General features: G+C 39.4%; 2 protein-coding genes across 3 annotated transcripts; one reads left to right on the top strand and one right to left on the bottom strand.

Annotated features, from left to right (window-relative positions):
• Window positions 1-45: 45 nt before the first annotated feature.
• tmprss13a (transmembrane serine protease 13a) lies at window positions 46-13,465 on the bottom strand. 2 transcript variants are annotated; one of them, XM_034115026.1, is made up of 13 exons: window positions 13,247-13,465; window positions 6,531-6,705; window positions 6,296-6,406; window positions 5,525-5,692; window positions 5,148-5,274; window positions 4,645-4,740; window positions 4,372-4,415; window positions 3,194-3,356; window positions 2,654-2,823; window positions 2,247-2,345; window positions 1,222-1,364; window positions 973-1,125; window positions 46-856 (listed from the first exon to the last, which is right to left on the bottom strand). In XM_034115026.1, the coding sequence occupies exons 1-13, from the start codon at window positions 13,262-13,264 to the stop codon at window positions 842-844; spliced, it is 1,482 nt and encodes a 493-aa protein (XP_033970917.1). In that variant the 5' UTR covers window positions 13,265-13,465; the 3' UTR covers window positions 46-841. The 2 variants fall into 2 exon arrangements, with proteins under 2 accessions (XP_033970917.1, XP_033970916.1); XM_034115025.1 differs by having other exon boundaries at window positions 2,654-2,826; window positions 13,247-13,464.
• A 4,275-nt stretch (window positions 13,466-17,740) lies between these two features.
• Window positions 17,741-22,246, top strand: il10ra (interleukin 10 receptor, alpha). The gene is made up of 7 exons (XM_034115024.1): window positions 17,741-18,190; window positions 18,761-18,881; window positions 19,081-19,277; window positions 19,399-19,544; window positions 19,717-19,897; window positions 20,269-20,387; window positions 20,553-22,246. The coding sequence occupies exons 1-7, from the start codon at window positions 18,103-18,105 to the stop codon at window positions 21,471-21,473; spliced, it is 1,773 nt and encodes a 590-aa protein (XP_033970915.1). The 5' UTR covers window positions 17,741-18,102; the 3' UTR covers window positions 21,474-22,246.
• Window positions 22,247-24,495: the final 2,249 nt, after the last annotated feature.

Raw genomic sequence — 24,495 nt, 5'->3', positions numbered from 1 at the left:
TCTCTCCCACGTCATAGAACCCCAGCATCATGCCAGACTCATGTGTGATTGAAAGCTTATGCTTGCTTAATCTTTATTGTATGTGTGCTCAGTATATTGCCCGTTGATCCCACACATTAGACACACAATTATGTTACACAAGATGGCCAATGTACATGAATACGACACAGAGAACCCACACTTTGACATACAATTTCAGGAGAACAAGTTAAAAACGTCACATTGTGGGTATAAAGGTACACAGAGTTTCACAGCTAGAGTCCCAGCTCATTTAGAGAGTCAAGGGTCACACTTGCTTTCTTTTTTAAAAGTAAATACAAAACAAAGTGTCTTTTCTTCTTTTCTCTGTATTGAAACATCCCAGATGTGTCCCTGAGTATAAAACACATATATCAATCATAAATCATTTTTCTCATGGTTAAACTAATTAAGTAGATCACAGTAGAGTGGACTGTGTTTCATTGGCACAGAACACATAAGAGAAGGGCCAGCCATCTTTAAAGCTTGTTTAACATGTATGTCAACACAAGTATACTTCATAACAAGAGACAGAAGAATCAAGAAGCCTAGACTAAAGTCAGTGCATCAATTGTTGTGCATCAATAATCAGGTTCAGCTCATTCACAAAACCTGGATGACAGAGTATAAATATGGAAGATAGAAGACAGAAGTCCTTTGTCCAAGTTGTGAGGTTTATCGTGCATGCAACTTTTCACCTTCTGCCTAAAGTATCTCTTTCATCTTTTCATTCTTCTATATGTAAATTCCTTCACCTCTCTACTTCATAGTACAGGGTTTATTGTGGTGGGGGGATTAGACCCCAGCAGGAGACAAAGGGACATCATGGCTTCTCTTGCTGTAGGAGGCACAGACAGAGTTAAGATTAAAAAGAGAAAACCTGTGGCATAAATGTAAGGCATCTTAATAATTTGGATGTCAAACTCACCCTCTTATTTTCATATCTATTCTTACCTGCATTTTGCTGTAGATCCAGGGCAGAACACTTTTGACTTTGGTGTAAACACCCGGTTTGTTTTTTTCACCACAGCCAACTCCCCAGCTTGTAATCCCGGCCAGGTACCAACGGCTGTCTCCCTGACACACCAGAGGTCCACCACTGTCCCCCTGGAAATACCGTTTGTGTTAGTTAACACTGGTTTTCAGAGGTGTATGTTTAAGTCACAGCGGATGTTAACATGTCCGTTGACGTTGACTGCTCACCTGACAGGAGTCTTTGCCTCCATCCAAATCCCCAGCACAGAGCATGTGCTTGGTCACGGCGCCTCGATACACTACGGGACCGTTACACACACCTGTGTCTATGAGGTCCACAGTCACTTCCATCAGTTCCTTGGAGACAACGCCTGTGTTGGAGGAAATATATGCTGATTTGGATTTCCAACAAGACTCCTTTTATAAGTATGTCTAATAATAGTGTCGTAATAAATGCGATGCTTTATATTGTGTTTAAGAAAAGGATTAGTTGATTGATAAACAATACACACCAGGTATTTCTTTCTATCTTTTCTTTCCAATACAATTATTAATCATGCTGTTGTGCATTCTTAGTTCATGTCCATCTTTCTCATTTGCTATCATTCTCAGTATATACAGGACAGGCATTTACTTACTCTCAGACAAATCATTCATGTTTCCCCAAGGGATTGAGACTTTATTCTACCTACTTCTTCTGATGAATACCCGCCCCAACCTTTTTGGAGTTGTTTATCTGGTCTGACTGCATTCTTATTGCCAATTGTAATCCTTTGGGTTCTATATCATGCGTTACATGCCTTCATTTATATATTATTGTATTATTTAGTTTCATGGAAATATTGTATTGTATTTCCTCGAGAATGCATTAAACATAGTTCAAAACACAGAAAGACAATGTTTTTAAATAAACAGATAAATAAATTCTGATCTGGTATAATTTAAATAGCCCCTTTTCAACTTAACATTTTGCATGTTAACATGAGGTTTATACTGTTACGGTGCTTGTTTTCAAGGAAAGCTGTATTTTTAGGGTTACCTGAAACTTCTTTATAACAATACGTTATCCATGAACCCAAGAACAACCTCTTAAAACATACATTCATTTACAAGGTTTCTGTACAATTGAACAAGATCCCTAACAATGAAAATTGCTTATATGCAGGTGTACCTTAAGCAGAATATGTAAACGCGTCTTTTAATATAGTGAGCGCTAATGGGGATACAATATTTAAAACAAATCATATTCTTACCTGATCCTGACTCAGTGGTGCCAAATCCTGTGGTCCAACATGCGGTTCCAGGTTTGAATTCTTGGTCAAAAGCTGGCAGGCAAGCTGGATGGACATTATCTGGATAACACAAAAATACATATATTTGTTTTACATTCTAGATCTACACAGGGCTGTTATTTTTCATCAGCTGCAGAGCACAGACATCTCTGTACAGTAGGTTGTAGATATTGAGTGATCTGTTTGTCAGCTGCTGAGTGAATGTTTATTGACACAGGCTCTTGAACGCAAACTGTCAGTGTTTCACGAGAGTCAGTCACCCACCAGGTGACACTGCAAAACAAACTTCCTACATATGCATACTCCCTTCAAACAGGTATGAAAGTAGGGTGAAAATGATAAGGATTTTAAATAAATAATTTACTGACCATTGAAAGTAACTTGTGTTTCAAGTTTTAGCAGAGCGACATCCTGGTCACTAGTTTTGTTGTTGTAGTTATTGTTGAGTATAATCCTCTTAACCATGTAGGGCTGAGTAGGTCTGGTCAGAGACATCAATCCAACATACACTTTCCAGTTCCCCGTGGAGAGAGAGTTGCTGCTGCAAATAAAAAATTAAAAAATTCAGTAGAAAGCAATGGGTTTCTCATAAATAAACAAAACAGCTACTTAAATACCAATGTTTTGTGAATGGCAATTAAGTTTCAGTGAAAATAAAAACTTTTTAAAAGGGCTGTAGGATTAAAAGGTTAAGGGATTCTAGGCTGCTAGAGAAGGAGACTGTTACCAATCTCTTTCAGAACCTATATCAGTTTTAAATATTAGAATCTTGATATAAACACAATATGCATTTCTATAATTACAATGTGCATTATGAACTGAGACAAAAACAAACATGTTAAGAACAAAAATGAATCCATAAGTTTGTATACAAATTCTCAGATGGGTTTACTCTGTCAGTCAGTCACCTTTGGAAGCAGTGGGCAGCAGTCAGAACAAAATCACGAGAGATCAGGACTGCCCCGCAGACGTGCGATCCTCTGAAGTGCAGGGACACCTGCCAGGGCCACTGGCCCTCCTTAGCCGCGCTGCCCCCAATGATCCGGGACGTGGTCTTCTGGCGTCCGCAGTCTGAGAATAAAAGAGAAATGTAAAATACTGCACATGTCCAAAGAAACAGCTAAACAAATCCTTTATAGTAGGTGTTGAAAGATAATTCAATATGATAGATTCACGAGTATCAGGTGGCAAAAATAATGATCATATTGTGTTACTGCTTCTTTTTTGTGACCAACTTTTTATTGTTTTTTTGTTTTGTTTGCCCTTACAGAGGGACTGTGTTGCTTTTTGTTACTGCTTCTCAAAACAAAATGGGTTACTAATTTTTTGCTCGTACAGTGCATGTGACAAATTAGATTTTATCATACAGTGAAATGTTGTCCATTGCACCCAAAACTAATACGTTTATTCTTTTTATGATCTTGCCTATTTCAGTGTGCCAACTTAGATAAATATGGAATATGATGCAAATATAGCATTTTTTCTGTGATGATATTTGCATAACACAGTAGGAAGTGGGGAGTGATGATAGGAAGGGTAGACTCAGGGACTACAGGTGGACGCTGGGGATTATGAAATGCAACAGTGCTTGAACAGCAGCAGCAGTTGAATAAAGTGTAAGCATAGTTTAAGGTTAGCAGTAGGCCAGCAAATGAACTAGCAAAGCACCAGATGGCCTAGGTAAACAGGATTGAAAGGGTGTGGTGGATATGTGTTGCAGTGCCAGGAAAAGGCTGTGTGCGTGTAGAAGCAGACTCCAGGACTGTGGTTGAATGTCCCAACTAGCCTGCATGTTAAACCTTGTGTTTTGCATTTCATGGTTGGTATCCTAGTTGCTTAAATTCAGCCATGTCATCCCAACTCTGAAGGCTCGAGTTTAATTAAGGTTATAGGTTGAAAGAGGGCAAGAACTTAAAAAAAAAGAAGGTATTGTCAGAATGTCAAGTGATATTGATCAAATACTCAAATGGCTTAATGTGCAGTCGTACATTGCGTGTGTGTTTGTGAGTATATGTGTAAGAAAGAGACAGAAAAGACAAGGGCTGTGTGTGACACATGGCTTTAGGAACAGATGGAGGCTCCTTACCCACACACTGCAGGGAGACAGCTTCCTGGTTTGGACACGATGAACTGCGTAATGCCACAGTGAGAAAAACATGTCAGGTATAAATGCATGCACCAACACAGCTTTTTATTGTAGTATTATAACAAAATAAAAGCAGAAAATAAGTCTGTGGGATAACGACTTTCACAAATGATTCTAAAATTTGACATGATGAAATATATTTTATAATAAAAAGATTACAGGTTAGAACTGAGCTGTGTATGAAACAGGTGGGATAAGGACTAGATTGTTTACCTGACTTTAACCCGACTCTGGAGAAGCGAAGATTTTCTGCTTGTCAATGATAAAACATTGGCACCCTGGGATTTGATTTTTCCGGTAACATATGACCTAAAGATAGAGAGAGGCAGTTCAGAAAGCTGTAGAGATAAACTTGCACATACAGAGATCATTTTGTCCAAGCAATGCCTGATTGAGTCTGGAAACTCATACCCCAGGGAGACCTTGTGGAGAATCAATTCAACCCTAAACGCATAGCAGCATGTGAGGAGAAATGAGATGGATCTCAATTACAGGTGAGATAGAAACCCACATGTTCCCGCACTGCTGTTGAAATTGGGTCTGGCAAAATGATGCTAAATGACTTCTTCAGAAACCCTTCGAATGATGACGAGGAATGGTAACACATTTCTTTCACGTTGGAGTGCTGTTGCTGTTGCTACCGCTCCAATGCTATTCAGCACACATTAGGTCAGGAATTACGAAATAATAAATGAAGTCAGGGGATGATGATTTACTTTCTGAGTCCTAGCTGAGCACAGGTCTCGTCAGCATAGTTGTTGTTCCAGTCTTTGTGGCACACTGGAAGGAAGCGGCCATCCTGAGATGTCTTGACCTGCAGACCGTTGCTCTTGTCAAATCTCACTGGGGAAGAAAAAAAGCAATAGGACAACTTAGATAGTGTCTCAACATTTGGTTATACTTAACTCAATGTGACTGTAATGTGGAGTCTTTCGCCCGTGTGCTGCTGCTGTTGCAACTACAGACAATTACTGTACAGTGAAACCAGTAATCTAATGGGAAAGAAATTAGCTTCATTCAGCAAGAATTGACAAATGCAAGCATGCTGTTGTGCGCAGTTTCTTTGCATGTGCTTAGAATAGTGCCTACTCACCACAGTTTGTTTCGTCAGATCCCAGTTTGCAGTCTATTATCCCATCACATTTAACAGTACTGTTGGAGCAGGTGTCATATCTTTGCGGAATTTTATCGTCGTAATCATCGTTATCATTGTAGTCATCGTGGAGGATTGCTGTTGTTGCCAACCGGGTGCCATAACGAACTGTTTGGGTAATAAGGAGTTGTGGTCAGTAGCGATAGTGTGCCATTATTGCTAGAATCAACTAAAACTACACGTTGACATGCAATTAGAACAGTAAAATGCAACTTAAAGGAGTACAACACCTTTAGGTACCTCGCCTAAAGAATATCAGCAACTATTCAAAAGCATTTCTATATAAATAATATACCTGCTTTAAACTCGTGCATTCACTACATGGTGATCCAAATCCCATAAATACTACAACCCCAACCCTGGAAAAACACTAGATTTTAACAACCATGTTTTGTGAATGGCAATAAAGTTTCAGTGAAAATAAAAACTTTTTAAAAGGGCTGTATGATTAAAAAGTTAAGTGATGCTGGAGAATGAAACCGTAACCAATCTCTTTCAGAACCTAGCAACCATAATCTTGTTCTTTTTAGTGGCATTTACACCTGCAATAGTCTTTTTAAAAGTAAGCCTTATTTACAAAAAATTAAATCACATCTACTCTCTTCAGGAACACAAGGGCACAAGAACAATTGACTAACATATACTTTAACAGATTAGAACAGCAGATGAATATTAATGACAATATCTAATGATCTGTATGAATCAGTGTACCTCCAAGCCAGATGGCCAGTGCAAGTAGGCCGAGCAGCAGTAAGGTTCCCCCCGACCCTCCGTAGCACTGTGCATTACTGTGGCAGCATCTCCTCCTCTTACTGCTGGGGGCTGGACACAGGGACACAAACACACATTAACACTCCTTGAGGCGACTCTGTCTCCATTTATGTTGCTCCCACACCTGCATGTATGTTTTTCTCAGGAAAATATGTGAGCTGCGGATATCACTCACGTATGCTAGACTGTGTGACTGGCGAAACCACCACAGGCGGTGGATACTGGGGGATGTAACGTGGATGGCTGGGGGGTGTCAGGCCTGGACCCACACCATAAACCACCTCCTCATAGGGCCTGAGGGGGGGCTGTGTGTGCAAGTCAAGAGAGTAGTAAGGAGGAGGGAGGTCGTTCTGGGAGAAAAATAGAAAATAATAAACAGGTAAGAAATCCACTAGCAAGGCATCATGAGTGTTGGAAAGGCTGTTATACATACAATGTGAAATCTATCACCGTTGGAAACAAGACACTTTGCTATGTTTAATATGTTTTATTATACAAGGAATGAGACATACAATAGAAAAAGGCTAGAAAAGGAAATGATTTGGATGGTTGCCAAGATTAAGCACGTAACCCATTGTCCTCTTTGCGACTATTATCAAGCCTATGTTTACTGTAAATCCTCGCCTGGGAAACATGCTTCCCTGTAGAGATAAAAGGTGATGTATCCTAGCAACAGTTCGTGAAAGATCAGGTTTTAACAGTTCATTTCCTTGTTTATCTAGCCATGCATCATCATCTCCTCTGCCCCTTTTTGATTCACTCTTCCAGTAGCCAGGGATGCAAACTCATCAGGTATGAAAAAGGTGACAAGGATCCGACCCCCCCCGACCCCACGGAATATCAGCTTTAAAATGAGGAATAACAGAGGATTTTAGCAGTCAGAACAACTAAAGCAGTTAATAATAACAGAAACGCCAAAGAGTCACATCTAATAGAAATGTATAAAAGCATTTATTTGAATTGTGTAGCAGTCAGTTTATAATTTTGGCAGCACTGTTGAGCATTTTGAAAATGTATTTTCATGCCTCTGTGCAAAGCTTAGTCTTTCTATCTTTATAGCCAGTGGTGTAAAGTAACTAAGTTCATAAACTCAAGTACTATACTTGGGTACAATTTTGAGATACTTGTACTTTATTTAAGTATTTCAATGTGTTGCTACTTTGTTCTTCTACTCCACTACAGTTCAGAGGTAAATGGCGTACTTTGACTCCACTACATGTATTTAATAGCTTTAGTTACTTTACAGATGTGGATGAATGATGTGAAATATAATCAAGTGTTAAATCAGACTTTAGTTCCACCTGGAGTAAATTCACAAGCTACCCTGCAGTATACAAAGTCATTCAAACTAGCTGCACCTTTACCAGCTTTGAGAACACTTTCATGATCAATCATTATAAAACATATCATATATATTATTCTGAAATGGACCAATCTGCACAACGACTACTTTTACTGTCGCTACTTTAACTATATTTTGATGAGAATACTTTTCTACTTTTACTTGAGGAACAAGTAAAAGCAGGACTTCTACTTCTACTTTTACTCAAGTACAAGACCTGAGTACTTCTACTTTTACTCAAGTACAAGACCTGAGTACTTCTACTTTTACTCTAGTACAAGATCTGAGTACTTCTACTTTTACTCTAGTACAAGATCTGAGTGCTTCTACTTTTACTCAAGTACAAGATATATACTTATACCACCTCCGTTTATAGCCTATGAAAAAAACTATTTGAAAACGAAGGCTAAAGCTAACGTTAGCAGATAGTGACAATGTATGCTAGTTAGCTAGCTCAACGATAATATTGCGACAGGAACACTTTTCAGTGCACATCACGCGCTGCCGCTCCAACAGGGAGCTCTGCTCTGAACACCTGAACGGCCCGTTCTAACAGTTGTTCACCAGCGGTCCAGTCTGTGCCACAGTGACTCCGGACCGCACAGTTAATATTAACGAACGCACCCGTAGGTAATGTAGCTGCTGAAGCTAGACCATCACCACGGAGCAGCAGAGCCTTATTATACATCCATGAGCAGAGCCGACAGGCAGGAAGACTCGAGCACACAGCTCACGCTTCATTATAATATATAAAAAAAGAACACCATGCGTGTCATGATGGCACATAACAGCTCGCGGCCGCAGATTACTCCGGGTCCCAGACCCCCCCCATACCCCAAAAATATTTTTATTGCAGATCTACATGAATCACACAAACTACCTATTTTGGATTCAAAACGGCGAATTTCGCCGAAAGGTGACAAGTTTGCATCCCTGAGTAGCGATATGAAGTACTTCTGACAAAGGATTTAATCAGCTATTGAGTGTTTGGGACAGGTTGGATAACAGGTATTCACAAATGAGAGTTTAGGGCAATGTTTCTCAAAGTGGGGGGCGCGCAGAGGCATGCCAGGGGGGGTGCGAGAGACCAGGAAGAAAAATAGTTATGACAAAAAAAATAAATAAATAAGAAATTCATAAATTCAAAAATTATTGATTCGAAAATAATATGCTACAGTACAGTACAAGTACGTCTGGGTCTCTGTGTTTAATTCAAGCTCGGCTCTGTGTGTGCGTGGAACGAGCCATTTTGTGTGCGCGAGCGCGCGCGAGAGAGAGCGCACCGGTACCGGAGATCGTTGTTGTTAGCTTCTGGTGCTAGCGAGCTACGCTAACGGATATACAGTAAGGAGCTTTTTCAACAACAAGGTGGAAGAGAGTCCTCTCCTGTCAGACTGAGAGGCTCAGGTGAGCTAAAGGACTCTCTGAGTGTTTAGATAGTTAACTTTAGTCTAAGTTATCTCAGTGGGTCTCAAACGGTTTGGTCACGATTAATGTAAACAATTATTTCCGAGGCACACCTTCATATGATCATTATAGGTATAAAAAAACAAGAGAATAAATTAAAAACAGGTTTGAAATACTATATGACAGTAAAACAATACAGTTTAAAAGGGTGATTTGTAAAATATCCATAAAGAAAAAGGAGCATGCCCCCGGACCCCCCTAGAGGATGTTAGGTCCACACACCACTTGTAAAAATAGCACTTTACCCCTGCTTACACCTATATGCCGTGAGCTGATTATCGAGCCTTCATTGTAACAGTCACTGTGTATTTGCGTGGGGATTGTTGCAGTACAAAATTCAACTGTAGTGACCGGTACATTAATGGGAAAGCCTACATGTTTGAGCACCCTCTATGAAACGTCAAGCTACCCCACAGCACCCCCAAAAGAAAATCTCTGGCGCTGCCACTCAGCCTGAAACCCCCGTTTTGAAGAAATGTGCAGTGCAAAACAGGCTCATTGTAGCCACTAATGCTGATAAGACACACTTTTCTGCCAAATATCAGCATTTTCTTTCTTTTCATTTTTTTGCACAGATTGCACAGTGGCAAAGTATTATAACTTATTGTTCTAGCAAAGGGATTGCAAAATTGTATTGTGTTTTTTGAGCACACAGACTTATGGAGCATTGTTTTATTATCACTGTTCTAGCAAAGTGATTTTTTAATTTTTTTGAAAGGAATGTTCACGTTCAGATTGATGTATTTTAATAAATGTTAACTTGGCCCATTAAGTGACTATTTGTGTTGGGGGGGCCCGACTTTTTTTTTTCTCCAAAGGGGGGGCCTAACAGAAAAAGTTTGAGAACCACTGGTTTAGGGGGAGAAGGAGGGCGACTAAAACTGAGGTTTTGTGGCAACAGTGTTTTCCCCCACCTCCACTTGAGCTCACTATGAATGAGTCAGGGTAAACAGATGTATGGGTTGGTTAAACTATCTTTTGTTCGACAATGCGTTTAAAGACCTTATATATTTGTCTTTGTCACACAATGACTTGCAATTTTTTGTTTTTTATTCTGCTTTCATGGTTCAAACTCTCTTCTCTTCTTTCTTCCTGATGTCATGATGATTGAGCTTCCAATCATTTTACTTTATGTGGATATATAACGTTAACTAAACATTCAACTTTTCCGGAAATACACGGTTATTAATTTCTTGCTGAGTGTTAGATGGAAAGGTTGATATCACTTTTGAGTGTTTATCCTAACAGCTAGAGTGAGCTGCCAGTAAGCTTAGCTCTGTCAGCAGCAAACATTACTTCCTTAAAGTTTCTTCTAAAGCTCACTGATTTACACACTTTATCTCATTTGTTTTATCTATGGAAAAATGTGATAGTAAAATCAGCATGTTGTGGTGTTACGGGGGGTTAAGCTGTTTACTATATCTTGGCTAAGCACAGTACATTTCTGAATATATGCAACATAACAAACAAGATATTAGTGAGTGTTAGAGGTGTTGGACTTTGTTTCCTTTTACAGAACAAGGCTCGCTGTGTCCCCCTATTTCCAGTCTTTGTGATAAGTTAACCCAACCTGCTGCTGGCACTCGCTTCATATTTACTTTATAGACTTCCAAGTGGTTTTGTTCTTTTCATCTATCTTTTGCAAGAAAGAAAATAAGCTTCTTTCCCAAAAACGTATCTTATTATTATCAATACAATTGAGCTTATACAACAACATGCATTGCTATGCGGTTTTGTGGTATGTGGAATGCAGCTAGGGAGGCTAAAGCAGGGAAAGGAAAGTTACCGATGCAGAATATGTGACTAAAACTGCTTGAGCACAACAAAGAAACACTTTAAGTCCCAGAGCAATGGCGAAAACCTTTGTAGTTGCTGCAAATAAAATAAAATGCCTAAATAGTTTCTCTGGGTGGGATTCACTATTAACAGGGTAAAGAAGACAACATTGTATACAGGCAATGAGACGTACAGAAAACTTGGATCCTGAAACTCAGTTATCATATGTGTGCAGCAATATTTTCTTCCAAATGTCAGTTTCAGGCCATTGTTCACTCTTTCTGTAATAGTAGTGGAATGTGGTTAAATCAAAAAGGGTTACTGTTGCCATCATTATTTAAGTTATCACCTGCACCAGTGGTAGAGATACAGTAGGTTGATAAATTATCCTTAGTCATGCTGACATTTTCAGAGTATGATATGTTGCACTCCATGTGGCCTGAATACCTGTTTGCAGTGTCACCCATGCATTTACGGATTATGATGACATACAACAGAGTTTGAGAAGACTACAAAAAACTAGAAAAAGGTTACGTACAGAAGGTCTGATTTAAGTTTTTTTAATTAATTTCTTTATCAACTCTTGGGTATGGGTTAATCAGAGGGTCCACAGCATAGCAAAGGTTTAACATGAACAGTGTCTGTTACTGTGATTTCATCATAGGAACATTTGTCCCATAGAGAAAGCTAATTTAAGGCAGGGTGCGGGGTGGTCCTTTGCATAAAAGGGTATTCTCTATTCAGTTGGTGCAGACTATGGGCTGACTCGCTACAATAGGTGTTCCATAAGAATGTTTCTATTGCATGCTGATCAAGTGTCAAAATGTGCCTGAACTGAAAATTGCAGAACTGAAAAAGTAGACGAGCAGGTTTTTCATATTTCCCAGCAGAGTACACACAGGTCGTCTTGCATAGTTTCCCTGTCGGCCATTATCATCCAAAGGGTACTAAAAACGTTTAAATATTAGGAAGTTCACATGACAATTAAAAGGTGAAAACTGTACCCGAACAATAACTGTGTCAAAATAAAGTTACAAAACCACCCAACATGTCACTGGAAACTAATGTGTACTATAATCGGGTCTGAAAAGAGTCAAGTCTGGCAAGTCTGGCCTCTACATTTCTTAACATCAGGTAGTAAACTTGACTGCAACCAAAACCTAACCCAAAACTAGCGGCATATCCAATACATTGTGGCCTCATCATAAGTAAAGTGTTTTATAACAAAAAAGGTTACATTTGACTCTGACAACTTAAAGGTGGGGTAGGTAATTTTGGAGAAACCAGCTCGAGTGCGCTAGAATTTGAAAATACAAAGCCGGAAAAAATCTGCCACTTCCTTACAGAGCCCCTCCTCCAACACACACAAACGCGCACATGACCAATGAGGGCACGAGATAAGTTTGTGCACAGATGGAAGGCTGACATCTTCCCTGTGCCAGCTACACAGGGATCAAAAAGCCGGGCCGGCTAAAATGATTGGTCGTGCTTTTTACAGTACTACGGCTTCCACAGATGACATTTCTTTATGGATTTGTTGTCAAAGCACTTAAGATATTCATTGCTATCGGGATGTTAAAAGCATTCCATGGAATATAACAAAAAGTGTATCTCGAGCCGGTTTCTCAAACTTACCTACCCCACCTTTAACAACATACTTCCTCTTGTATCTTAAGACTCGTGATTTGCATAAGCAAACGTGCCACAAACACGGTTTTAAAATTATGTCGCAATTGTAAAGATAGATATCTGATGAGAGCCACATAATCCCCAAATTTAGAGACACATTGATAAAACCAATTTCTGATTTGGAAACATTAATTGTCAAAAATTGTAAAAATAACTTCGATTTTTTCTTTGCTCATGTGTTATATTCTTCAGAGCTTCAAGCTACTATAAAAGTGCACTACGGAAACTATTGATAGAAACCATTTTTCACTGTTGGTTTAGGTTGGTTTAGTTAAAACCAATATTTTAGTAAAAGCAATATTCAAACTCCATTCATACAGAAACAAATAAAACCTCTAATCAGTCAGTCTATCACTCAATGCAAAGCACCCTTAAAGTTACGAAGGCCGCAAAGGTTTACAGACACACACTCTGAAACTCAAACAGGACAGACAGAGAAGCAGATAAACAGAACAAGAGCCACCATTCAGAGTCTGAGTGATAGGTGAGTATTGATCAAGAAGGAAGTTTGACTATTGACTGGAGAAAGGTTAACATCTTGAGGAAAAGCCAAGACACTGTTTATCAAGAGGAAGACATTTTCAATTGTAAGAAAAAAAGACAACAAAAGAACTTACCGGGTCATGCTTTGCCATTGGTCTCAGGAAATTAAAGAGTGGAGAGTGGAAGTGAGCGCAGGTGGGTGGAGCTTTTTCTCATCCAGGTGTTTACTCAGTCACAGATCAGTGATTAGAGCATGCTGGTGCCACATTAACACCACAGCTTTCTTCTTTTCTTCTCCTCTTCTTCTCCTTTACTGTGTTAGTCTCTGACCTCCATCTGGCAACAGGTAGGTCTGCCTTCCCCCTCAGAGCCTGACACCTCCCACTTCCAGCGTCCATCCTTCTCTTAGTCCTCCATTCTTCTCCGAACAGAGACGGGCGTGCCAAGTGCTTCAGTTTCCCACCTGCCCGACCAGTTTCGTGGCAGCTAGAGAATGTCAGAGCTTGTTTCACAGTATCAAGCTCCATTGTGGCTCAAATGACACCAGCTGAGCTGTCAGGGCCCTGAACCCAAATGTCTTCATCTGCACAGGAGCTTAAATTGTTTTCACATCCAATACATTCAAAATTATTTCTGTTTAATGCAGGCTGCCCTATCTGTGAATGTCACACCTTATAATCATAGGGAGTATGAGGAAATGCCCTTTACTGAATCCTAGAAACAGAGGTAATTATTAAAGAGAGTGTCAATATTGCGACACTCAAATGGCGGAAATGTTTGAGTGTTTTGATTAACCTTTATTTGTGAATGTCAGGCTTCTATACAACGTCTTAAATGTTCCCACAGCTATCCCCGTCTATACACAGATCTTGTGGGTGCTTCTGAAAACTTTTGCAGCTTCCTTCATCTGATGTCCCAATCTGTGTTCACTTACATTCACCTTCCTAATGATCATACTGTATGCCCCTAATGTTTCTCCAGTTTCGATGTTCCTTACTTATTTGCATAATGGTTCTGGTTCACAAGTACTTGTCAAGGTTTGAATATCCAAAAATACCAACAGTTCCTCTTTCTAAGGTAACTTCATCTAACAGTAGTTATATTTCTGAGTGTATGCTTTTGCTACATCCTTCACTCTGACACAATACGTTGGACTTATCAGGACCAATCTAATTTGTGGTTTGCGATGTGATATTGAGAACTTTCCCTCTATTGAATGGGATCTATTCACCTGCTCTTCTTGTCATATAATATACTAAACACAACATTATAAATATACGACATTGTGGTGGCCTGGTGGTCTGAGCCACACAACACATGACCACATTGACCTAGATCTGAACCTGGTTTAAGACACTTGTGGAACAGATCTGAATTGCGAAGACCTTTGATGATCAGTCATACTCTGAGTCTTTGTGTGGGTCATAAGTTTATCCCTACTAATATACAGAAATGATTCAGTATCTCAGTTTGAAAGTAGTCCTATAGTGTATTCACTGAGAGGGTGTGTTTACCTTGTAACACAACTAGAGGGTGATATATTCAATCTTCCTATGTGTGTGTGAGTAGCCACTGGGCTCTCCTCATGTAACAAAAGTGACCTGTGAGAAAGTCCCCATTCTGAACAACAGCAGATGATGTGTGACATTTAAGTGGCGTCCCACATCACAGATTGACTCAGCTGTTCTCTGTTTTTCTGCAAGACAGAAACCAAAAGGCGTCAGCACCACAGGTTCATGGTTTGGCATGTTTTCATAAACCAGGAACTAAAACTCGAACAGTCACATGGGAAAAGCAGATGAGAAACAGAGAGGGAAACTGTGGTGATATCTTTAGATTTACTAAAAAGAAAACTCCTTTCTCAGAATTGAAAGTATAGTTTTGAATAATAAGTACTGAAACATCTATAAGAGTTCAAACAAACTAAAACAAATCATCATCTAATGACTGACACCTCCTCCTGACCTGCTGTTACACGCTTATTCGGGGAACAATACTGGTATTCATGCGACTTTTAAAAGCATTTCAAAAGCGTTGAGTTGAAGAGTTTGGTCTTTTAATGACAAGACAGATGTCCGATAAGAGGTTGTGTACATTGTGTTAAGTAACCAAACAAGGTCATGAGAAAAAGCTGGCTGAAGGCTGGCACTGTGGTAATGTAAGCAGAACAGAAACATTTGATAGTTTGTTTGATTTAACTATAAACCCTTTTTTGGCTTTGGAATACAAATCCATTGTGTTATTTCAAAAAAATGTAACCGTTGTATGCAGGTGGAAATTCCCGATGTGTGTGAAAACTCCAGGCCTCGTTTACATTTTTGCACTTTATGAATATGCTATGTAATGAACGTACTGACCATTAATAAAATAAGGAACATTTTCAGAGAATGGTTCTAAGGCAAATCATTTTTAACCAGTGACCAGCTTTTATATCCACCCACAGTAACATTGTTATCAGACATTTCCTGTAAAGTGTTATAAAACTGAGGTGACATGTTTGAGGGATGAGGTGTGGAGATACATTTCCACGGTCACTTAAAAACAAGTTGTGGCTCTCTTAATTTCTAATAGTTAACATTTAGAGACATATAAGACTTATTTTCAAACACTAAATAGAAGCCAATAATTCAAAATTCCAGCCTAATTTCCTGCAAACTAGACTAATAATTAATTGAGTTAAGATTACATTTTAATGGTGCTTTAATCGTCTATCAACAAATAAATACAATTCTTTAAAGGGCCCATGTCATGGCCATTTCCACTGATCATAATTCCATTGTTGAGGTCTACTAGAATAGATTTATATTGTGCAATTTTCCAAACTCACATTGGTTTCTCATACAGCATCTCTGTAAGCTACGTGTATTCACTGAATTTCACTCTCTGCCTTTAACGGCTCGTTGTAGCTCCAATAGCTCCAGCCCCCACCCTCCCTGTGAGCACAGTGTGCTCTGATTGGTCGGGACGTTGTGAATCGCACTGAGCTCCGTGGAGGTGTTGTTTCCTTGTTAGCGATACACAGCCAAACACAGCCAAACTCATCCTGAGCACACACAAAGTCACAGCCGAAGTAAAAACAATAAGTGTGGCTTGATATTGAGTAAGAAAAAGGTTGATAAACGCTGTGAGAATGGGTCTGCAGAGAGAATTTTGCCGCGATCCCAACTGTCTGTTATCAGCCTGCAGCCAGGGAGGAGAAATCAGCTGAGCTGCCTGCTCCCTGCACACAGATGTGTGTGTGAGGAAGTCCGTGGATTGGTCAATTTGGACCAATCAGCGGGGGCTTAACGTAACGGCTCCGCGGACGTAACGTAACGGCTCCACGGAGTGGTCCATTTCGTTCCGGGTACGGCTTGACATCATGTCGTACCCGGAACGAAATGGAAGAATCAAATGGACAATGACGTATCTCCAACGAGGCGTTTTGGGGAGGTATTTTCTGTGTTAGAGTTTTACTCGCTACAGGGTGTACTTTGAGGGTTTGTGACACTGCACACCGTTTACATGCATAAAAACCTTCATAACACATAAGGGGACGGGTAATAACCGGAAAAGCATGACATGGGCCCTTTAAATGTTTTGCTTGTTGTTCAGGCTTGATTGGCTTGTTAAACATAATTATTCAAATCCCCCTAAATCACGGTTAGTTTAAATCCTTGTCACAGACATCTCTACCATTGCTATTTACCGTCACAGACTATATCAGGAAAAAACACAGATGTATGTGCTCTAATCAAAAAGGCACGTACTGTAGGGCTGCACGATTTTGGGAAAAAATCTAATTGCGATTTTTCTGACAAATATTGCGATTGCGATTCGATTTGCGATATTTGTTTTTAAGCGACCCAACGGAAGTTTATCGTAAAACGCGGCCATATCTCCGGCTAGGAAGGTCGCATCAACGTGCTCCCGTCTCTAGCACCCCCGCAGCCCGAGCTATGAGTGAAAGAACTAAACTTACATGAAACTTCCGTTGGGTTGCTTTAAAGTCAAGCTTCAGTTTAAGATTCACCCTGTAATAGATGTAAAACATGTGATGGAGCATTACTAACCTGACTCAGATGGTTTGTTTCACCAAACCATCTAGGAAAGCTCCACTGGAAGCCATTTGGAAAAGGGCAGGCACTTTCAAAAATACTTGGCAGGTGATTGGATCAATCTGTCTATCACCTTCTATAATGGGCCACTTCTGATTGGTTAACAATGGCTGGTACATGTGGAGCACAGCACTTCTGATTGGTGTGGATGACTGACACACAAGAAGTAAAACAAATTAAATTTTTTAAAAAATAAATAAATGTTTAAAAAATAAATAAAAAATGTTAAAAAAAATCGCAGGCTTTGCGATTTGATAATCGCATCATTTCAAATCGCGATTTCGATTTAAAATCGATTAATCGTTCAGCCCTACGTACACACAAAAACTGAACAGAAGCAAAGGAAGACAATTACTGCTCCTTTTGAGGATGCATATTTTCCATTATGGATATCAAACAAAATCAAGATATCTTTAAAAAGGCTCCAGAACTAATGCCTTAATTACAAAATTCAAAAGGGAAATCCCGAAGTGTTATTTTGACAGCCCTCATTAGCAATTCAACTTCAAACCATGGTTTCACAGCAGTGTGCAAAGGGGAAAAGAAAAAGGCAAAAGAGGAAGGAAAACGTTTGGTTGGAGAGTCGAAAGAGATGAAATTAGCTTCAGCGTCACTGATGAAGTCACAACAGGAAGCTCATCAGCCGAGTGGGAGGGGGGTTGAGTAAGAGAGGAAGATATATGTGGAGACCTTTGTTAGTGATCTTTTAATTTCTTATAACGGACAGCACATCAGCGAGAGAAGAGCTGCTGCTTCTTAATTTATCAACACTTTAATGTTAATTTGAACAGCTACACATTGTTGTGGAGGGAAGACTTTTCTACAGTTGGATTTTGTTCACTGATGATTGGAATAGGGGACTTTTTTTGGCTGCCAGTGTGGATTATGATGCAATGATAATAACTCTCCAGATACCGGATATGGATATATACAATAACACCATTTTTCTCTTCCTGATTTTATACCTAAATCTTGTGTCAGGTAATTAAATACTTTTATTACACCATATATTAAATCAAATGTTCTTATCAGTTTATTTATTTAGATTTATATTGTATTTGTTTTACATTTTGCTGACTTTTTTATGACTGTAGAATTATAACAGTCATGGTTAAACCGTAGGAGAAATACAGACTGGGAAAATGTTTGGCTGTTACAACGAAAACGTTTTAAAACCTATTTGCAATAAGGTTTCCATAATGAAGGCATCAGGGGGAGAAACAAAAATTACATAGAACATTTCTGATAGATGTTCCTATTTTACTCAGGTTAATAAGTCTCACAGTGGAAATGGGTCAATCTCGGTTCCTTTTACGGAAAACCCACTGTGTCAAATCTTCAGTAATCCCATAAACGATTTGCAAGAAAGCTGCGTCTTTTTATCATACTTCCTTTTCTCTTCCTGACCACAGCCTTCTATCTAAAGATAACACTTCAGAATTTGCTTTGACAAGGCTGATAATTTTACAATATTAATCTCTTTTAGAGAAATGTCGATGTCTTGTCATAATGAGCACTGAACATATATCATAATTTACTTTATTTTTTCAGGACTGGACCTCCCTCAGCCTGACAATGTGATTGTGAAGATTTCAGAAGGGGAGGTTTATGTACTTTGGAAACATCCTGTGGGCGCTCCGTCAGACCCCCGCTACAATGTAGAAATGGCAAAGTATGTTTAAGTTTTTCTTATCACAAACGTCCTATTTTTAAATGTAAATGTCACTGTATTCTTTACTCCTTTACCTTTAAACCGGTTGTATTCATTTCCCTTTACTTAAATCATTAACAAGCAAAAATAGATTATTATTGAAATGCTACTTTTCAATCATTTATTTACTCCTTGGTCGTATTATGATTTATGTCCTTAGGTACGTGAATGGTGAATGGGCCATGGTCGCCAGCTGCACAGGGATCAAAAAGACCCACTGTGACCTAAGCAGCCTTATACGTGACCTAAGCAGCCTTAATCATGACTACCGCGCTGGCTATAAGGTCAAAGTTCAGCTGGTTGCAGGAGATAACGTGTCTGGATGGTCACAAAGGAAGAAATTCTTCTTAAATGAAGGTGAGCATAGTTGGTAGTTTGGTAAATACATCATAATACCTTAGTAAAACGAGCATTTGGGCTGTTTAAGCAGTTTGAACACACTATAGTGTTGTTTTCTTACCTCTCTCTGTTCCTACAGGGGTATTGCAGCCACCCTCCTTCACTTTGTGGGCGACTTCCAGCACTCTCACAGTTTCTATTCACCAGAAACCGATTCTGAAAGAACTCTTTCCTTTCGGGCTCACCTACACCATCTACCTGGAAGAGAGAGGACAAGATAAAAAGGTAAAATATGTTAAATAATGTAAGAGAAACATACAAACAGTAAAACGTTAACAATTATGTGTCAATATACATGCAATAAAAAAAAGAAAAAGGATTTGGTCTTAGTAAGGTGAATAAATTGAAACTATTTTTCAATACTTGACATTTGAATGTGATGCTTTTTCCTCTACAGAATACCACAGCATACCTCGTGGAAGATAACATGGAAGAGAATCAGAAGTCTAATAAGTCTTTCAGCTCCCTCCACTGGGGGAGAGAGTACTGTGTCAGCATCAAGGTGGAGGGCAAAGGAGCACCAGCTAGAACCAGCAGCAGTGTGTCCCCCAAACAGTGTCTGCATCTCCCAGAGCAAGGTGAGAAACAGAGCCCAGAGACAGCAACATTGAACAGCATTTACAAAACAAAAAAACATTCAAAAAATGATTCTGCTGAGGTAAATAAAATAGAAATAATGAAAAAAAATTAGGAATATCTCAAATAAATGAAGTAAAGTGTACATACTAAGCAATTGTTAGCACAATTACACATTTTAATTGACAAACAAAACAAACATCTCTCTTGCTGAAAAACAAGTATGGCACACAACTGCCATAGTAGATTTATAAATCATGCTAGATAAAACATTGCAAATTGAATAATTCTTAAAGGAATAGTTTGACAGTTTGGGAAATATATGTGTTACATTTGGCTCTGTCCAAAACTTTTTCCTGTTTTTACCTTCCAGAGTTTTTTATAATGGCTGTGTCATCCCTATCGATTCTGGGTGTGTTGGCCATCATTGCGATCATAGTAACCAGCCTCTGGTGTTACCTGAGAGGTCAAGACAAAACACCTGCTGTATTGGTAAGTAGATTTGATTATTGAAAACTTGAATGAATAACTGTTACGCAGGCATTTACCGTCAAGTTAATTAGTTTTACCTGCATCACAATGACATTAGCAGTTCTGAAATGGTTCAGTTGACAACAATTAATACAACAACCGCTGTGTTCTCCTTTCTCACCAAAGAAATCCCCTGTTAGTGGCTGGCTTCCACTTTCTGTTGGAGAAGGGGCTGTGGAGGTTGTTACAGACAAAGGATGGTTCCTGTCCAGCTACGGAACAGAAGTGAAAACCTTTGTCAACGATCCGATGACACATGTTACGGTAACAGTGGACGAAGAAGAGGAGGAGAGGAGGACCAGCCTGGACAGCGGAGTCAGCATGGAGACCAACTCTGCTACAAACAGCGAGGGAAGTCCTCCAATGAGACAAGAGGACAGCGGCTTTGGCAGCTTGGGAGGATCTGAGAGCTCCACTAGCTGTCAGACAGATTACCCCCTGCAGGATGAGGGGTCTGTTACCAAGACTAGGAAGAGGGAGGATAGTGGGGTGGGGCTGTGCTGCCAGGTGGATATATCTTCCATAAACCTAGATGGACAGGACAGTGGGTCTCTAAAGGTGGCTGGGGGAAATTATCGCAGTCAGAGCCCCTGTGCTGTGCAGATTAATGTCTGTGATGAGGAGGAGATGTTTAAACAGATGCTTCCTGACTCAGTTTTGGCTGAAGTGGTGACAGGTTACAGGGCTGGGCCTCAATCGTGTATCTGCTCAGGAACAGGGCAGTGCACTTGGTGCCATAAACAAGGACATTATGGAGGCAAAGTCATAAAACAATACAGAGCTGTGTGTATTGAAAATGGACAAGTCAGCAACAGATGTAATTTTGTGGACTCTTACAAAGGGCAGCTTACATTTTCAAGATATCACAAACAAACACAAATGGACACTGTTATAGTGGATGATTTAGAAACTGATTTTATACAACTGGGGAATACGTTCCCTTTGCTAACAACGCTATCACCGCTTTCCTTAGTGGAGGAAGGACAGGACTTCAATATGAACAATTTGTCTCTCTCCCTCTGTGACGTACAGCTGACGACTGAGTGATACGCAGTGGAATGCAACAACGCTATTTATAAAATCATGCTGACCTAACAAGTCTCAGTGCTAAGCTGGACCAATGCACTCCCTTTTCTTCCATGACACACTGTGTATTCATAAGTAGAGGCATATGTTTGTTTTGTGGGGAGAGGAATTGCCTGAGAATAGAAAGGGGGAAAACTGCAAGGAGAAAACAAAGCAAGAGACAGGTTGTTTTTGAACATAGGCAGGAAATTGAGGTTAGACCACACAGCTGCACGCTGATAGCTGTCAGTTGAAGTTTCAGGATCTTCTCGAGGCAGAAAACATACCGACGAAGACCTTATTCAACCCTGACTCACTGGGTATGTACAACGGACTCAAATGCTGTATCCTGGAAGTGAAACTGGTGTGGGAAGCAACGCAGAGAAACAGTTTGACAGATACGTACTTCTGGACATTTTGCGATCTCTCTGTGGCTGTCACCTCTGCTAAAAAAATGACACTTTTATGTTGGTAACCGACATGTAAGTTGCTATAATGTATTTTTCTTTTCTTTTTTACCACTACCACTTACATTTTAGACAAAGTGTATTACTTGGAAGCCACTTTAAAGTACTGTGATCTCGTGTTAAACAAAGGAGTAAAATGTGCCTATTCTAATTTACGATGATGTGCAGGACATTTTATGGAGATATGAAGCATGTGACATTAATATGCATAAATTGCACCCAGTGTTCGAGCTACTTCCTTTTTTGCTTTTTTTTTATTAATTAAAAAAACTATTTATTTATTGTGTATTTCTGTGAGGTTTTGTGTGTCTGTTATTCTACATGTCAATACAATAATGTTCTGCCGATAGTGTTCCGTAACTGTCACACATTCATAAATAATCCCAAGCACATTTCAGAAACCAAGACCCAGAGAACCACAAGGAAAACCCAGAAAACAAACAAATGATGGAAATAGTTAGACAAACATGACATACACTCTGCTGTAGGGATTCCCATATGCAAATTCTGTACAGGAATTAGAGCAATGGTTCTTCAACTTGAAATAATCACTTCCTCTTTCAGGTTTCCACTCACAAAGTCCTGTGCCACATTGACAGCAAAGAGAGCAAATACTGTAAACAGTACTGACATTTCGGAGACCGAAGTGAAAAAAATATCTTCACATCACCCTTTATTTAAATGCTGCTTTATGGGGATAGAGCAGATCCCATACAGTAGTGGTAGAATAAAGTGACGTACTTCTTCACATGCAGCATTAAGTACAGGGGGAAGTGAGACAAACTTTAGACAGATCGAAGAAAAAATAAATCCTTCTTAGAACTGCAAAATAACCCAAGTTACTCACTTCGCAGTGCGTGCCCACTGATGATGACCACATGTAGATCATAGTTCAATTGTGGTAAATATTTGGCTGGATTATCCTGTCAGGAGGCATTGGGGCACACATTTTTTGTCAAGCCACTGCTGACCCAGTGCGTCCAGTTCTATAATACTGGAGTAATACTGTTAAGAAAATATCACTTGTCACCGGCTTGATCTTCAATATCAGGATACATGTATTTATTATCCTTGCAAGAATGGAAGTAGTCATCACATACAGAGGTTGCATGGTACAAATAGTTCCCCGAATAGTGTCCTTGACATGCCTTATATACAAGAGAGGGTGTTACAGTCACAAGATCCAAGAATACCGGTTCAAAGCAGTATTCTGGCATTAGTTCAGATTAGCTAAGGCCTGCGTAAGCAATAAACATGACAGTCATATGCCTATCTCCTTAGGGGCTGTGTCATCATGTTCATCGTAGGAACATAGCTATCGTATGTAAAACACAGTGTCTCATGAGCGTCATCCATGTAATCATATCTGGTTACGTACACAGTTACAGTTAGGCCTTTGTTATCACGTGCTACTCTGATATTCACACAAAACTCCCTAAATTGTATTTCCAGGCAGTGTGCCTCTACAGGAAAGAGTAACACAATTAGCTAATTGGCCAGGTAACGCTTAAGTTGGTTTTAGATGTCCACATTCCACATCACACTTACAATTTATAGTGGAAAATCACTCTATTTAATATCAGGGTATATGCAGGAATCCTGAAGTCAAATTGAATACCTTTTAAGACCTTTTTTAAGACCCTTTCCATACATTTTAAGACCTCATCGCCACTTCGAGTTTTAACCGGTTACATTGGCGACACACTTTACCTCACATTTACTATATACAGTATTGATTGTCCTTCCTCCTTATCTTCCAAACTTGCATTTCCCCATAACGATGTTGTTTAACAACCGGCGTAAACGGACCTTCGCGCGCTATCAAGCCGTGAGCGTGCGATGTCCTGTTCAGATTACGTCAAATCCAACGGGATGCCATAAATAAACTACACAGAATCATACTACACACCTACGCAATGATTACATTCAGGCAAACTGTAGAATACAACCTCTTTGGACAATTGATATACTTATTGAAAACAAGCTACAAAATGTAAAACCTTGGAAAATGCCGTTTAATACTTTTTAATAGCCTTCATTTTCGCTAAATTGATTTATCAACTTTTAATAGGTTCAAGGTTCTTTATTTAGTCATACGAACATAGCTACAGTGTAGTTATGCCGATGTAAATCTTGTGTCACAGGCTTCTCCAACAGAGCAACACAAAACACAGATAAACAGAAAAAATATAGTGCAAGTAAATAGTAAATAGTAATACAAAAAGAAAAATTGTTTTAAAAAAGTGAAATAGTGCAATAAGAGTCTATATGCTATTATTGAAATAGGATAGGTAAATAGATAAATAATTGTAAAATATTTTTTAAGTAGCAGCCAGATGAATATTAGGGATGTTGTTTCAACTGTTCAGGGGCCTCATTTATAACGCCTTGCGTAGGATTGACGTAGGAAGGTTGCTTACGTAGTACAAAGCACAAAAATAGGTACATAAATGTTCCGCCATTTTCCGATTCACAAAACATTGCGTACCGGCGAGGGAAGTGCGTACGGCACTCCCTACGCCTGTTTCCCTTGATAA

The sequence above is a fragment of the Trematomus bernacchii genome, unplaced genomic scaffold (genome assembly GCF_902827165.1).
Source record: "Trematomus bernacchii unplaced genomic scaffold, fTreBer1.1, whole genome shotgun sequence".
Classification (NCBI taxonomy): Eukaryota; Metazoa; Chordata; class Actinopteri; order Perciformes; family Nototheniidae; genus Trematomus; species Trematomus bernacchii.
This window is presented reverse-complemented; position numbering and strand designations above follow the sequence as displayed.